The sequence below is a fragment of the Helicoverpa zea genome, chromosome 6 (assembly GCF_022581195.2).
Source record: "Helicoverpa zea isolate HzStark_Cry1AcR chromosome 6, ilHelZeax1.1, whole genome shotgun sequence".
Classification (NCBI taxonomy): Eukaryota; Metazoa; Arthropoda; class Insecta; order Lepidoptera; family Noctuidae; genus Helicoverpa; species Helicoverpa zea.
The window spans coordinates 960,703-977,034 of record NC_061457.1 but is presented as its reverse complement, the minus strand read 5'-3'; the positions used below and the strand labels follow the sequence as shown (position 1 = coordinate 977,034).

The 16,332-nt window shown below is 34.0% G+C and overlaps 1 protein-coding gene across 4 annotated transcripts in view; it reads right to left on the bottom strand.

Annotated features, from left to right (window-relative positions):
- The window catches only part of LOC124631318 (disintegrin and metalloproteinase domain-containing protein 11), a 214,089-nt gene that overhangs the window by 162,678 nt on the left and 35,079 nt on the right, over positions 1 to 16,332 (bottom strand). For all 4 annotated transcript variants that reach the window (XM_047165652.1, XM_047165653.1, XM_047165655.1 and 1 more), the window contains exon 3: positions 14,688 to 14,732. In XM_047165652.1, the coding sequence (XP_047021608.1) occupies positions 14,688 to 14,732 (45 nt within the window). The remainder of the gene's footprint in view (positions 1 to 14,687; positions 14,733 to 16,332) is intronic.

The following is a 16,332-nucleotide window of genomic DNA, read 5'->3' as shown; positions in this document are numbered from 1 at the left end:
TCTGACATCTTTGACGTGACGTTTGGACGGACGTGTGCGCTAGGGTTTAGATGCAGTTGATTTATTGTCATGTGGTGGAAATGGTGATTATGTATATTATACAAGCTGTTGGTTTGCATCCGTGCCATAATCAATGACGTAATTATGCTAATGATTCTCGACCCAAATCAACAAAAAAATTGGTACGTAATATTTTTTTTTTATTTTTTTTCCGAATTCCGAAAACTGTCATCTAGCCGTATTTAAACTTGGCGCGTGTGGTACTGGCCTTAAAACCGTGCTGCGCACTCACACAAACGCAAACACAAAGAATACGCAACGATTATTCATAAATTTCATTCATTTTCATTCATAAAATTGGATTACTTCTGAAATACTACGACATTACAATGACAAAAAAGCAGTGCATATTAGCTATTTCCTGTCTACTGTAATTCTAATCGATTATTTACGTATTTTATGTCCTCCTCCTGAACTATGGCACAAATGCAAATCAACACCTTGTATAGCAGTGATTATGTAAGTACATAGTGTCAGACATCCGTAAGCTAAAGCTTCGATAAAAGGAATTATTTTTATCAAACTAATCTTCAAATTAACAGTTGCATCTCAAAATTAGTTAATAGCGATGAAAAAATATTATTTTTGTTGTACCACTTCATATATAATTTTAGATTATAATACTGCGATAATATACGGCTGTTTATTTTAAATATTTTGTAGGTTTCAAAAATACATACCAAAAATAGAACACAAACCCAGCCAATAAGAAAAAGGTCTTCAAAACCACAAAAGGAAAAGTAATTAAACCAACTCCGCACCTAATCCAAAAAATCTCACGACCACATAAAATATTTACATTCCAATGCTTGCCCAACAAATTTCAATCTGAGAAAATATTGAAAAAAGCCCGCAGTGTACAGCGAACTAGTCGATTTCAATCAGCGATTGGATATCTGAGATAAGATCGAGAGTTCATTCTCCAACACAATGGATATTGAAAACTGATACCGTTCGCCTTTTGTTTGCTTTTTAAATATTTTAGCAGAAAATAGTAAGAGAAATGCTGTGAATATTATGAGTTTGAAAGGTTGATTTATTTAAAATGCGATATATTTAAAATCTAAGATTTAAAAGCTTTTTAATATAAGGCTGAAGGCGTTTGTGCATTGTTTTGTAACATATATGTAATAAATAAATAAAATATTGCTGTTTTTTAAGACGAAAATTTTCCATAGAATTATCGAAAATTACTATCCATAGCAAAGCCTCTATAAACAAACATCTTAACATAACTAAAAAAACATTATTTCGTTCTAGAAAGTGTAGAAACTGCGATTGCAATAGAAATGTATTGCAGTGCAGTTAACTCTAATGTTTAAATTCAACGCATTACGTCTCCGTGTTCCAAGGGCTTTCTAGACGTTCTCAGCATTTATACGAATAAGATATCTTTCTCCGTACTGCTATGTAGGTAGTTCTACTATTTCTTTTGCATTTTTGAAAACAAATTATGTGATCAAGCTAGAATTTCCAAATTTTGGGTCACTTCTTATTTACGACAAGCAAGGACATAGTGAAAACTTTATAATAATATAGTGTTTAGCTCCATAAAGTAAGTAAAACGCCAGTTTTACCACATTTCCTTCCAAGGAAAAAACTTTTAACACCGAATAAAGTAACGCTAAAAACAATATGCTACGCCGTAGTCGCGAGCTACGCCGTAGCACGTAGACCCTTTCCTATTATTATCACATTATACGTAAAATAACAACGTACTAATTTATAGGAGAAGCAGAAGGCAATAAATTAACTTGTCACGCCCGCAATTTATGTTCTACACCTCGGTAATATAAGATTTTCGTGTTCGCTCTAAGAAAAATATGATACACTACTTGTGTCGTTCGCTTGAGTTTTGGTAAAAACCTAATTTTATGCATGACGAAAAGAGTAAGTACATTTTTATTCATCTGACTATAGAAACATTTGAATGAAGAAGTTGACAGAATCTCAGATGCCATAAAATAAATAAAGAACTTTATACAGTAGGACTACAGTTTAAATGCAATATCGACAAAAGTAGGCCTCTGATTTATCATCTAATTCGCATCAAATTAGAATAACTCGTTCCTACGCTTGCAATAATATGCATGTACCTTTAAACCTTAGTCATACTCAACTCATACCTTAGCCAAAAAATATCAAATTTAGTTCTACAGTCTAGGCTTTACAAGTAAGCCAAAAAATCTCCAAAAATAATCCTCATCTCGAGCATATTTCTGACAGCTTGATTACCTGACTAACTTAGATTACAATCTTTGTAATATCTTCGGAGTGAGTCGACAAATCCCCTGGGCAATCTGTCAAACGTAATTATCTTTATTTCGGCTTCCATTATAATCTCTAGCATTTGTCTAGTTATTTGTTATGCTTGGCTGATTGTTGGATTTTATGGTTTTTGGTAACTTTCCTTCTTTCTTTCCTTCTTACAGTAAAAAGCTCATAGTCGTTTATAGGTACCGATTTCCACACTTAATCTCATACAAATTAGATTGACAGCTGTTTTAACAAGAAAGGGTTATAAACACGGAGGAGAAAAGACTAGCGGAGATGCCCTAACGCAGGTAGGTCACGCGCCTTCAGGTAGGTCAAATACGTCACGACTACGTCACGACAGGCGTGGCTGGACACCGCCCATATACCGTCCTTCACATCAAACTGACATCTTGTCATAGTTGTATTTTTACCACAATTTCAACAAATTTTATTTGTTACTCGATTAAAACGACGAAATGCGCTATCATTAATTGTAGAAATTGCTCAGGATCCAAACTCAAACATACCATAGGATAACATTTCACGTGTAAGTAATATTTTTACTATAAAGCATATTTTTTGCTAGAGACATCTGTCGTCGAATAGCTACATTTCTAGAACCTCTAAGTGAATTTGTATTATTTTCGTATGAATCTTGTATCAATGTATATTATTGGTACCAATTTTTGCCTTAAAAAACAGCTTCATTTTTCCTTGCATCCTACAAGTTTTTTTTGTAGATTATTTACAAACCAAAACATATGATATATTATCATGAAAATTTAAAATTATAAAAACACCATCTTTCGGTAAGTAGTCGACTTACGTATATTTGAAGTAAAATTGTGTTCATCAAGACAGAGACACCCGTTACAAAATTAAGTGCTACCAGACATCGAAAATTCAATCACCCATTCTTAAAAAAGGCCTTATTTAAAAAAGCTGCAATTATCTTAAAATTAATCATAACTCTAACTATGTATTTCTTTTAGTAACCAGGCAGCATCGTTGTGATCAGTTACATGTAATAAGATCTAAGACTACATTTTATAAAAACAGTATTTTTGCAATGGCTCCAAAAATTTATAACAAATATAAGATTTTTATATAGGTATATCTCTCTTGCCGTACATACTTTTTGAATGTACCTTTACTCAGAGCAACATCCGACTTACATAAAGTCTGCTACTTAGTGGATGCGCCGTTATGATACAGTTGTGAAAACTCTAATTTGGTACTGTCCCTATAATTTTAATTCCCATTTTTCTTGGTGAATTTCGTAATATGGCAACATCGAAAATAACAACAGTCATCGCAGCACGGTTCTAGAACAAATAGAACGAATTTTCGTGCTTGTGATGCCATAGTGGCTAGTAGACGAACTAACACAATGACAATAGTTGATACTTAAATTACACCATGGGGGTATTTTAGACCCGTGGTGAATAAAAATGATTTTTCATCGAGTCTCCGTTTAATGGTTCCTAGTAGAATTATACCCATTTCATTTCTGGGGGAGTAAATAAATTGTTGTGGGGCAAGTTCTCTGCACAAAATAATACCTATATAAGAATTAATTTTCTAACTTTTTTATCTCTCTCTTTTTATTTGTTCATTTCAAATGAATGCTTCTTCAAACTTTCTAATTCAATTACTATTTTAATAGAATGATTAATTTTGAGTATTTACTTTACTTTTGTGTATGTCACTAGTGGTCGATGTTAGTTTAGGGTTAGATTTTAATCATCCTATTCCACGCTAGATGGATTTACAAAAAATGGGTGGCTTCCCATAAAAGGCGTATAAGGGTGGAGCACGGGTGGAGCCAGTAACGTTCCTCGTCCCCCGCTCACCCGAATTTTGGCGCGCTGCTTTGTTAGGAGATTTTACGTTAGGGCACCTCCGCTAGTCTTTTCTCCTCCGTGGTTATAAATATCAAATGAACTCACTTTGTTACTAATAGTAATTTATTCGAATTGAGATTTTCAGTTTAGAATAAAAACCCAATACTCCAAAACGTAACTATTCTTTGTACTGCAAAATCCTCTCACAGTAATTTGAGCACGAATTTACATCGTTAGAAAGTCCGCTGAGAGACATAATTTTAAGTTTTCCTTTAAAAAGTTGGGCTTAACGTGCAACCTTGCCAAGAAAATGCTAAGTAAATTGTTCGGGAGCTGCACTATATCAACTGCTAGTTGAGTTGTCGCCCCACGGCTTCATGGACTACCCTAGTTTGGAACATTTTTGGTAAAAGGTAGGGGAATGGCATAGATTTTTTGGGTGATAGGGAGAGATAGATAGTTTTATACCTATGTTTGTGTTCAATTCTAGGAATAAGTTATGCGAGGTAGGAATGTGTATTAAGACAAAAAAATAATATTTGAGACCAAAAGTAAGCAGAACCTATTACCACTACGTCATCAGCAGACATTATTAATGTAGACACCATCAAATTATAATGAGGAATAAGGAAGAATTCCCATCATATTTCCTCCCACAAAAACATAATTATTGACGCCACCAAACCATGAAATGAAGGCGTAAGAACCAGATTATCTGGTCAACGAATAAATGAGTTTCAACCTAACACTCAGATCACTCTTGATTAATCCCTGCTTAACCTATAACCCATTACCCCTAAGGTTACCCATGAACCACCATGGACGATACAAGTAACAATCATCAATGATTCAACTTCTAAAGACATCTATGATTGAAACTCTTTTTTCCCGCAAAACTGGGGGTAAAAATAAGGGGTCGAAATGGGGGGTAAGACTAATTACGGCCGAGGACATTGACCTCTGTGGGGGGCGTAATTAAGGGGGGAGGGTGGATCATTTTCTCTTAGGTGTGCTTTTGTGTGTCGTGTGGCTAAAAATATGCTAGACCGATTTTTTTTGTGAGTTCGCTTTTCGGTTTGTAATATTTGAGTCTAATTTAGGTATGACTAACATTGTTTGTAGTTTTTAGAACATTTTTTTAATTAAACGTAACTAGGTATGGAAATGGATAGAATCCTGCCGATAGTCATAGGAGTCTTTAAAGTATTTTTTCCAAGGGTTTAGGAAAATGGGAGTGAAAAAGCATTTTATAGATAGTGTCTATAAAAAGTTTTTTTCTAACGGAAGTTTCTGTACGAGATATACAACACGAAAAAAGAAACTAAATTAGCAAAAGATCTATTTTACTTTGAAGGTAAAAAAAGGTAAATTAATTCTAATTAATATCATCAGCACCGGAAGTTTTAGTTAAAAGGTTTTTGCCGTAAAAAAGGAAATTATGATTTGATAAAAAAGCAGGTACAGGCATAGTCGCCTAAGTAAACATAACCTGATATTAAGCTAATTTACTCTCGAAGGATATTATGAAGGTTTCTTAGAAGTACTCAAGCTTTCGTTACTTATGTTTCAATCGATTTTAATTATTTTTTCATAACTCAGGTACTGATTGCTAGTGGAAAACACTATTGAATTTCTGATAGAAGAATCCGATAAATAGGTGCCCTTTATTACAACTGGTGTTATCTTAAATTAAATATTACTTATATTTTACATTTCCTTACCTTATTTTATTACCTTTCGGGACTCTGCGACCCCACATGACGAGGAAACTATTTTGTGCATTTTGTTAAAAAGTATACCTATATTCTTTCTCAAGCTCAATTCGGTTCGGTAGTTTTAGCGTGAAAGTTTGACCGGTAGAGACAAAGTTCCTTTCACATATTACAAAAAAAATATTAAGTAGTAAATATACTAACAAGTCCTCATCATTCATAAATGAATGAAGAAATATCCTGAAGTCTTTCAAAGCCATATCTCACAGAACTTAAGTCCTGAATACATAAACGTTCTATGGCCTCATTTCCTCACGAGGCCATAATAAGCAAGACGTCATTATATAATATACCTTTTGTTGTTCATATTAATGGATTATTCCCTCAGGGTGCGTTTGTCTTCTGCTAATTTTGATTTGGGATCCTCATTACTGTATTTAAATTCCTTGGTGACTGCGTAATGCGTCATTTGATAATATTCGTACTTCATTGGGGTTTAGGGAGACCTGTTTCGCAGGGTTTTCATTCCTGGTTCTGAATACCTTCAAATTCAATATGTGGATTTTTCAGACAAACTATTTTAAATATGCTCAGAGGATGGCTAGGTATAGACTTTATCCGTCTTACCACAAAAACTTTTTAACGTCAGTTTAAGACTTGTCTAAAAAAATGTCAAATTATGACGTTGACATATGGTTCATTTTGGAGCCACATTTTTTTTAGACAAGTGTAAAACAGTGGTTAAAGTTTTTGTAGTAAGGCCAATTATGTTTTACTGTTTTGGTGTAAAAAGGTTCAGTACGGCAGATTAAGGTGGAGTTGTAGTCTTTAATGGAACTCTTGATATTTTTTATAAAGCAAACTTGGCGATTAACACTCATTCATTCTCTGTCTGAGAATATACCTGTAGCCTGCAGTAGGACATAAAAAATAGTGAGAATTATCGAGTTTCAACTGTGCAAAATTACTCAAAATACTCAGATATAACTGCAAGAAGTAGTCTTTCATGATATAATTTCCTCGCAAGCTACCCTCACCACAAATAAGGACTGATCTCTTATTGTACGTACTCCATACATACATACAGACAGACAGACATACATACGAATAGACATACAGAAGGGAGATATGAACTAGATGAATTAGCTTTGTACATACAGAAGTTATTAGCTGTAACATACTGGGAATTAAAGCTATTTTCAATGTAGTACATTTTGCTTTTATTCGCAGTAATTTACTATGTATGTTATGTTGGCTTATTATGTAGCTAAGTGGCTGGGAATTGGTTGGAATCTGGTATAAACCAGTTGCAGTGAAACACTAAGCTATGCTTCGAGATGGTGTTACCATAGAGCAACACGGAGGGGAGTAGCCATTGCGTTTTTTACCGATACAAAACTGTCTGTCATTTTTTGCGGGGGGAAATCACACATTCTCAAATTCTCACACAAAAACATTCTATGTCACTACGAAACGCACACTCTGACAATTGAAAAATACACTAACAATTTCACACACACATTTAAACAATCCGTGTCATAATAGTATAATAATATGACGCAACTACACTAACAAGTCCTTACACCCATAGCTGTACAACTGTCGATACGCATTATCGATAAATTCAAAAACTCGGTTAGGGAAATTAGCTTTAAATTCAAAGGCAGATATTATTATTGACTTTATTTATTATGTATAATCAAATCACATATAACAAATAAAATTACCATTTTTTTTTAATAACATAAAACTAATCCTTTTTAAAAACTACTGATAAGATACTGATACGGAACTATCACTGGTTTTTAAAATGGATTAATTTTCTATAAATATGACGAATACATTTTTGGGGGTTTGTTTTTTTCATTAAGAAAGAAATTCTTGTATCAGCATATTTTTGCATTATTAATCTTGCTAATTCCAAGTTATGATTTGTAAAATCGTTTTCGTGTGAATGGTAACTGATTGAGGGAAACAAGTCTTTGCCAATAAATTGTTTTAAGGAACGTGTCACAACTTCATGTGTGGTACAAGATCGTGTAGGTTTATTGTCGTCACTTAAATGTCTTCTTATGTCTTTTTCACAAATCCGGCATAAAAGTATAACTTCTTTTGAGGCATACAGTAACTTTCCTTTGCTTTTCTGGTGAATTAAACTTTTTTCATCAATCGGCCCAAGCAAACCTTTAATGCACGTATTGCATTTAATTTTTTTTTTTGTTGAGAAAATAACATATCCCGCTATGTACTCCACAACTTTTTCCGCAAAAGGGGATAAAAAAGTTAGAGCTTCAATCTCATCAATTAAATCGTCAGTAAAATTATCAAAATTGTGTTCGTCAGTAGCGTCATTGCTATTGTATTGTCGTACTGTTGAAGCATTAATTTTTTCTAGTGCAGATGTGCAATTCAGTATCGTAATTTTTTCCAATGGAATGCAGTTCGTTCCGTTTCCCGTTTGTGTTAATTCTGTATTAACAAGAATTTTTTTATAAATTGCTTCAAACTGGGAGCTTGAGGGATTATCGCAATAACCACCATGACTCCTTACTATGGAAAAAAATAGTTCGAGGTGATCTTGGCTTATCCTATGTAGTGGCATATATTTGAGGCCATTTTGTTGGTTTTGTATTAAATCTCGAAAGATAGATTTGGTACTCTCAATGCAGATCAAAAATCCTAAAAAACCCGTGTATCGAGGAGAATCTACTAATTTAATTTTATGCGACTCCCCGTTGCGTTTCTTTACATGGGCTGATAAGCTCAACAAAAGCTTTTGAGCTTCATCCATTTTTCGAAAAGCTTTCTCAAAGTTTTCATGGTTTAATGCTCTTTTATAACCAGTTTGACGTGACCGGGAATCCAATATATCAAAAACGTCGTTTATCAGTGAAATAAACTTCGCAGTTGCAGTTGATCCATTAAACTCCGATAAATGTAATTCTTTTTCACAAAACAAAAGCGCATCAGCAACACTTCCGCTGAACAATTGTGCTGCAAGGCGAACATTCATTATTTTTGTTTTGTAATAAATGTGATTTGCTTTTAATTTGTTAGCCATGTAAAATAATTCTTCTTCCTGTATTTTATGTAATGCTTCCACAAATAACCATTGAATTTTATTTTCATTATCATCGTAAAAACATTTGTAGTCACAAAAAGTGTTTCTAATTAATTTTAACATGTGACTTGGATCTAAAAAAAAGTGAACTCGTTGCCCCGTTGTGGGATCTAATATAGTAGTTTGCAATTTATTTGCAACTAAGCAGCAACCCAGTTCCGTAGCCATCGCTAAATTTGCTTTTGCGCCGTCACACGTTAACGCTTTTATTTCTATTCCGGTTTCATGTACTAATTCAAACGCTTTAGTTACAAGTTGAGCTTTTAACTTAGCACTTGTACCTTTAACTAAAAAATATCCGATTGGGACTTTCCATGGAGTATTAATGCCTACTAATAGAAAAACTAGGACATCTGTAGCTTCATCTGTATTATCAGTTATTAAATCGAAACCATAATCAATATATCCGAATCGTCTGTCACCACTTGGATTGTCATGTGATTGTGTCTTTATTTTCATTTCATCGAAAACTAAAGTACAGTAAATTTTACTATGTGGATTGGCATCGGCTTTATATTTTAAGGCCGCCAAGGCTTCTTTGGTAAAACCGGGCCGTCCATCAATATTACTATACCATTTAGTTAAAGTACGCGGAGCAGGTAAACACGTCCCAAACGTTTTACGAACATACTTGTAAGCTTTGGGGGAATAAAAGTTGAGAGTTAGAGCAAAACACCTCAGTTCTGGTGAATACTTGGCTCGTGAGAGCTTTCCACTTTTACATTTCTTTAATTGACGCTTAATAAGCTCTGCTTCTTCAACGCCTATTTTTTCCAGGACCATCCTTTCCTCTTTATCTATCAAAGCTTTTTCATCTAAACTCTGAAGAATTTCTTCTAGCCCAGCAACTTTTTTCTTTAAGAAAAGATTTTTAGCTTGTAGCCTTTTAATTTTTTTTTTTCTGACAATCTAATTGTTGCTGCATTTTTCTTTTTCTTGGTGTAAGTGCAGTAGTGGGAATTGAAGCAGATTTTTTAGATGTTTCCTTTGACTGAGTCTGAAAACAAATGAATAAATAATTATCTCTTATCATATCTTTACATAATTTACTTAATCTCAACAGTAAAATAGAAGGAATGACAAATTTATCAATATGCGATTCTACAATAAACGATTTAAAAACAACTCACATTTTGAGGAGTTGACGATCTACACGGTGATGTCAATGAATTAGGAATAGTCCGAGTGTCATTAATGGGCCCATTAGATGATAACCTCTCATCTGGTATATTTAATGATTGTCGATGATTCTGGAAAATTAGATTAAGTTTAAAAATGTAGGCTTCATTTCACCACTATGACTAACGTCAACGAGGTACATCATGTGGAATGTACTATTCGTTTACCTAAGCTAGTATTATATTATCTATGACCTTGCACATGAATAAAATAAAAACTTACGGAACAAATACAGTTGGCGGTTGGTTTGGCGCCATCGACTAATCTCCTCCTATTGTTCGCCAACACTTGAAAGTCAGAGGTCTTAAAATGATTTGAGCAAATGACACTATTTCTTGTGGGAATCCAGGTTGGTCTGTTATGAGAAAATGTCTTCCATATATTTCTTAAATTTGGATCTTTAGGAAACCTGCAATATATAAATAAAAACACATTATATGTAGTTGACGTTCTCACTCAGTAATTTTTATTTAAATCAGAAAACCTAATCTCAAAACTTTCTCCGATTTGACTTGACCTTTCTCATTTTCATCGATAACTATCTACAAACAAACCGGCAACAACACTCGCTCGGTGACAGCGAATTCTAGGAAAAAGACTCGGATCTGTCGCTCGACCGATCCGCGTTTTGTATGAAGACGCACGGCCTTAGTTGGTAAACAAATCCGAAACAACACGATTGATAATATTGCAGTTTTTAAGTTTATAAGAAGTAAATAGCAATAACGTAATTAAAAATTACTTACATATGAAAGGTAACGCCATCTTTTTGTAAATTTGACGTGGCAGATCTCTTTTTGCAGCAAAAAACAGAACAATTCGGCATTTTTTACGACGACGTCGATTCACTCACGCAACTAGATTTAGTCTAGCGAATAGTTTAGTTGCAACTAGTTTTATTGTACGCATAGGACCATTTGGACTTGTACTTTGACAGAGGGGAACGCCTGTGTATGGCTACTCCCCTCCGGTCCGCCGGTGGCCTGTGTTGCTCTATGGGTGTTACTCATGGCTTAATAATAACTCTTCAGAAAGCTAAAACAAAACATATGAAGGTATAGAGAAAGTTAAGTAAAATATTTAGTTTGTTTTTTATATGCACACTAAAATAAACTTCAGGGACATTATTGAAATAAAATAAAAAACACATACATATATTGCAGTATCTTTGAAAGGATATATATAGGTTACTATTTATCCGCATGCGGGGAAGAGGTTCTCTATCAACGCGCATGTAACAGAAACATCTAATACACCAATAAATTACTCCCGTTTTTGCGCCGTACACTAATGGCGCTATCAATTCCAATCTCGCGAGACTATAACATTAATTAAAACCTCAAACTAATTATGTATTACAAGGCTCCATTTATTTGAGAATGCCTTCTATCCAGGTAACATTTTCTCTAATGAAAGCCTGTACCTAGATACCGGCTTGCATGCCTAATGAAAGCCAGTCTGGAACAAGTCGCATTAATTCTGTTTAAGCTCTGAACTTAGAATCTAACTGGGTTTGCATGTATTATGGATTGGAAGAAGTTATAGGTTTACAAGTTTTGTTGTAAAGCTTATTTAAGCAGTTGTAGAAATATAAAATACTTGAGATGCCCTGTGAAATCCATCTCCCATTCTTTCATATAACTCTCCTAAAAGAAGTGTGTTTACACTAAACGACCTAACTAAATATAGCACAAAAGTATTCTTACACTATATGTACCTAAGCAATATTTTTTTATCAAAAAGAGTATTCTCTATACGAGGGAAACAATGTGCATTGGTCACCACGCTAGCACAAGGCAGATTGACGAATGAGCAGGTTCACCTAACATTGCTCTTTATACATGTTTCACATCAAAACATGAACTAAATTGCTTTAACAAATATGTACATCACTGTTATTTCATTACATCCACACAAGAGACAATGATTGTTTTGAACTAAAACTTCAATAATGATTTAATGGCGTAACTAATTGCTTGCCACTCCTATGCCTATCACTACCAACAAGCCGTCACAAATAATTCTATGCCCTAAAATCAAAGCAGCAAAGTCGAATTTTATATGTCAAGCAGCGTAATGAGGTTGAAACTAAATACACACGTTTCGACGCAGGTGTAATTTATTGCTTTAACCAGGTATTATACGAAATCTCCATCATAATTCCATGTTGAGTGGTTACGTGAATGGATTAACAAGTTTTTGCGGTTATTCATGTATATTTTGCTTCGATAAATAAATCTATTTTCTAGATTCTATTGAGGTCAACAGGTTTTGTCGTTATCCTTGTTTATTATGATGAGCTCAGCTGAATGTTATAGCCATTCAAGATATCATTCAGTAAAATAAATTGGTAACTGTGGTTATAAAAACACTTATATCGGGTGTGTCGTTCCCAATCACATTAAATTCTATCACATATACTTTATGATATTCTATGGCGAATTGTAAAAAAAATAATCTAATCCATTCAGTGGTTTAACCACAGGAGTCATTTTTCGTTTATATAATTTACAACATCATGTGTAAAGCAGAGATAAAGTTAGGAGTATCGAATGTTTTGATCAGTTGACAGCTGTCAGTTTTCAAGGGAGAATTAAAGTTATTTGTAATGACTGACTTTTATATGGTGTTCTAATTTTCTCACATTTTATTCTATTTACTTTGTTTGAAAAATTCATTATTTTATTTTTGCGTATTTTTCTTTTTTCTTTGTGTTAATGGACATATATTAACCAGTATATTAACGCATTTAATTCAATGTGATTATGAACGACACACCCGATATAAGGTCTGAATACAGACCCATGTATGTAAAATTTACTTGTCAAAAGCACGATCGCCACAAAATTAACAAAAAAAAAAAAAAACTTGAGCTGCATATTTTCAAACTCCTTTTATCTAGCCCAGTGTTTAATTTAGGACCTCCACGAGCCAGCGAGCGCACTGCTAATTTGTGAACCAAAACGCTGACAGAATGCAAAACGCGATTCCATGTATGTTTTCTACGTAAAAACAGGGGAAAAGTGACATCTCTTTGAAAATTACGTGTTTTATAGTACGCGTTCCTTTCTGAAGGCATCGTTTGAAATACTGGCTTGTGAGGAAAATTTGGTTGGTCTTTTTGTTTCGTCGTTTGATGTACTGTTTAGTTTTTTGTGTGGAAATCAAGTCTCATTGTACGACTTTGTTGTTGACTGTTTTATAAAGAATTGTAGAACTAATTGTTATGGCAGTATTCATGTACCTATGTACATAATTTTTACATTATACATCATTTATACATAGTTTAACCTACTGCTGGCATTATTAGTGCATACATCATTGCTGAACCTTATATACTTTTTGACACCCAAAAAATCCCTCAACCCAGTTTTATAACCCGATTAATTTTGGGTTCAAAATCGCAAAGACCCCTTCATATCATATCAACAAACTTACTTAGTCAACCATTCCTCACAGAAGTGGTTCTCGTCTTAATTTACGTTAGAATGCGTTCGCCACATGTTGCACCGGGCTCCAATGTTTATGGCGTTCTGTGCAGGCGGAAACTTTGGTCACTGGACTACAGAAGTAACTATATAATATAATAGTTATGTTTTAGTCCTAGTGGTTTAAGCACCTGCTTCTCAAGTACGAGTGTGCGAGTTGAAGACAAGTATCAATGTAACTTTAAGTTATAAATATGTACTTGGATATCAATGACTGAGTAAACGTCTTGAGGAGACTTTAAAGTCTGAAATTACCAATCTGTCGTGAACAAGCGTGGTGATTTACTCTCAATCTTTCTCTGTATGGAAAAATGTCTGTGTCCTGCAGTTGGAAGCCAAAAAGCGAGATGACATTTTTGGTCTCGAGAGTACATTTAAAGAAACAAAATATTAATAGTTGTAACGTTGTAAGTATTACTACGTAGAAGAGAATAATAGTATGTGTAACTTTGAATAGCTCCTAAGGGAGATATGGGTATAATATGTTACATAGTTTTTGTTTAACTTTGCTATTCAATAAGTTGATCATTAAAAAAGCTTATTATAAAATTCAAGACTTCGTTGACGATAAAGATATTATATGGCGATAACTCATCTCTCTATGTGTGGCTTCCCTGGCAATTAAACGTCTTTTTCTTTTCTCTTTGGATTGTATAGATTTACTGTTTACCTTTCAGTTGCATTGTATAATTTTATCAGCTTACTATTGTTATGTAATAGAATGTTTGTGACAATATTACTTTTTAAAAGAGTGTCTATGGAGTTTCTTGCTGGCTCTTCTCCATGAGACCAACTTTTTGGAACCGTGCAACTAATTTGACGTTTCATAAGAGTCTGCAAAGGCCTATTTGAAATAAAAACAATTTGATTTTGATTTTTGATTTTGATCGCTATTTCGATACTAGACCTAAAAAAGTTGCATAGGTTTTATGTATTTAACTCAACAACAAACGGGTTTTTACAAAACCGAGATGCTACTCACGTTTCCAGATACAGAAAGTAGTACTTAAAAATAACTATTACTCACCCTTGCGCGTGACCTCGTGCCCTGTTGATAATCGTATCCTCTGCCCTGTAACAATAAATACGAAATTAGTTTAAACTTCAAAATCGTACAACCACATTGCTAACATCCACGCCGTTAAAAAATTGGTCCTATGATCTTAAAAAAGTTGAAGTCATTCTTAGAGTCATAAAATATGTACGTCAAAAAGTAACTTGGACAGTAAAAAACAATCTACTAAAACAGCTTCTACAATTTACGAAAATGTAAACGAACATCAGAAACTCAAGAAAATTCTAGTCTTAATGACGACAAAATGTTATGTAAGCACCAAATTAATTTGACAACACTTGACATTTACACGGATCACAATCAAACTTCAAGAATATTGCGTTACAAGCAATCTAATCTACAACTTTTCATTACGAAGACTTAATACAAGTAGGAGACGCGGAAAGCCGACACGATCTTGTATCTTAAAATAATTATTAGGGGCGGAATCTCAGTTCATGCGTAAACATGTATAATAGAAGTCCCAAATTACTTTGGTAAGGTAATACTAAACTAACTTGTAACTAGTGTAAGCCTTATAATCCGTAACGGAGCTTCGTAAGATGCGTGACCGACGTGTTATGGCGGCGTTTCAATCTAAGGTTTGTTTGTTTTCGCGGCTGTTGTTAGTTTAAGGGTAAGCTGAGTCGTTTAACTATTCCGACAAACAGTTCACTTCCTGAAGGTTAAGGGTTACTTGTGTGTGTGATATTGCTGTGGCACATATTACATCGGCGCAACGTACCTATGTGGCAAAAGGACCAATATTTTATGAAACCATTTTTAATGAGTGGGTTGTTTTGCTAGAATCTATTTTGTGAATCTATACTAATATTATAAAGCTGAAGAGTTTGTTTGTTTGTTTGTTTGAACGCGCTAATCTCAGGAACTACTGGTCCGATTTGAAAATTTCTTTCAGTGTTAGATAGTATATTTATCGAGGAAGGCTATAGGCTACTTTTTATCCCGGTACGGGATGTAGTTCCCACGGGATGCGGGTGAAACCGCTGGCAGAAGCTAGTGAATTATGCAAGATGTGATATGTTTTTCAAAAAGCTGGCTTATTTAAGTTTCTATATTTATGGTATTATATACTTATCTTTATTTTTGTAGGTACTAATTGGATTGGTACCTACGAACTCAAGGTAATAATCATTATATCGTCTAAAGTATACTTGATAATAAAACGCGTTCAAGCACTTCCAAAAACCTATTCACTAACGATCCCCAAATGGTAACTTAACCCTAAAAAGATTTCAGTTAAAAACTTCGTAAAACTTCAGTTAAATTGTAAAATATAAACAAGTTAAGATTGTGGTGGCTGTACAAGTAACTGTCCTTGTGAGACGGTGGCCTAATGCAATTTGCATGGAGTCGGTAACTTTTAGCAGTAAACAAGGGTTCTCACCACAAACCTTAACGCGTTTTATAAACTTTAAATTGATTCTGTATTTTACTGTTGCCTTTTTGTTTCAAAATCTGAACAACCGCTAACTTGGAACGGTTAAATAGAATCAGTTAACTTTGGTAAAGAGGAAGTGGGGAAAATAAGTTTTGTGAAGAATATTTTACTTTAGACCGTTTTTGTTAATAAATAAAAGTATGGGTGTAATGAAAA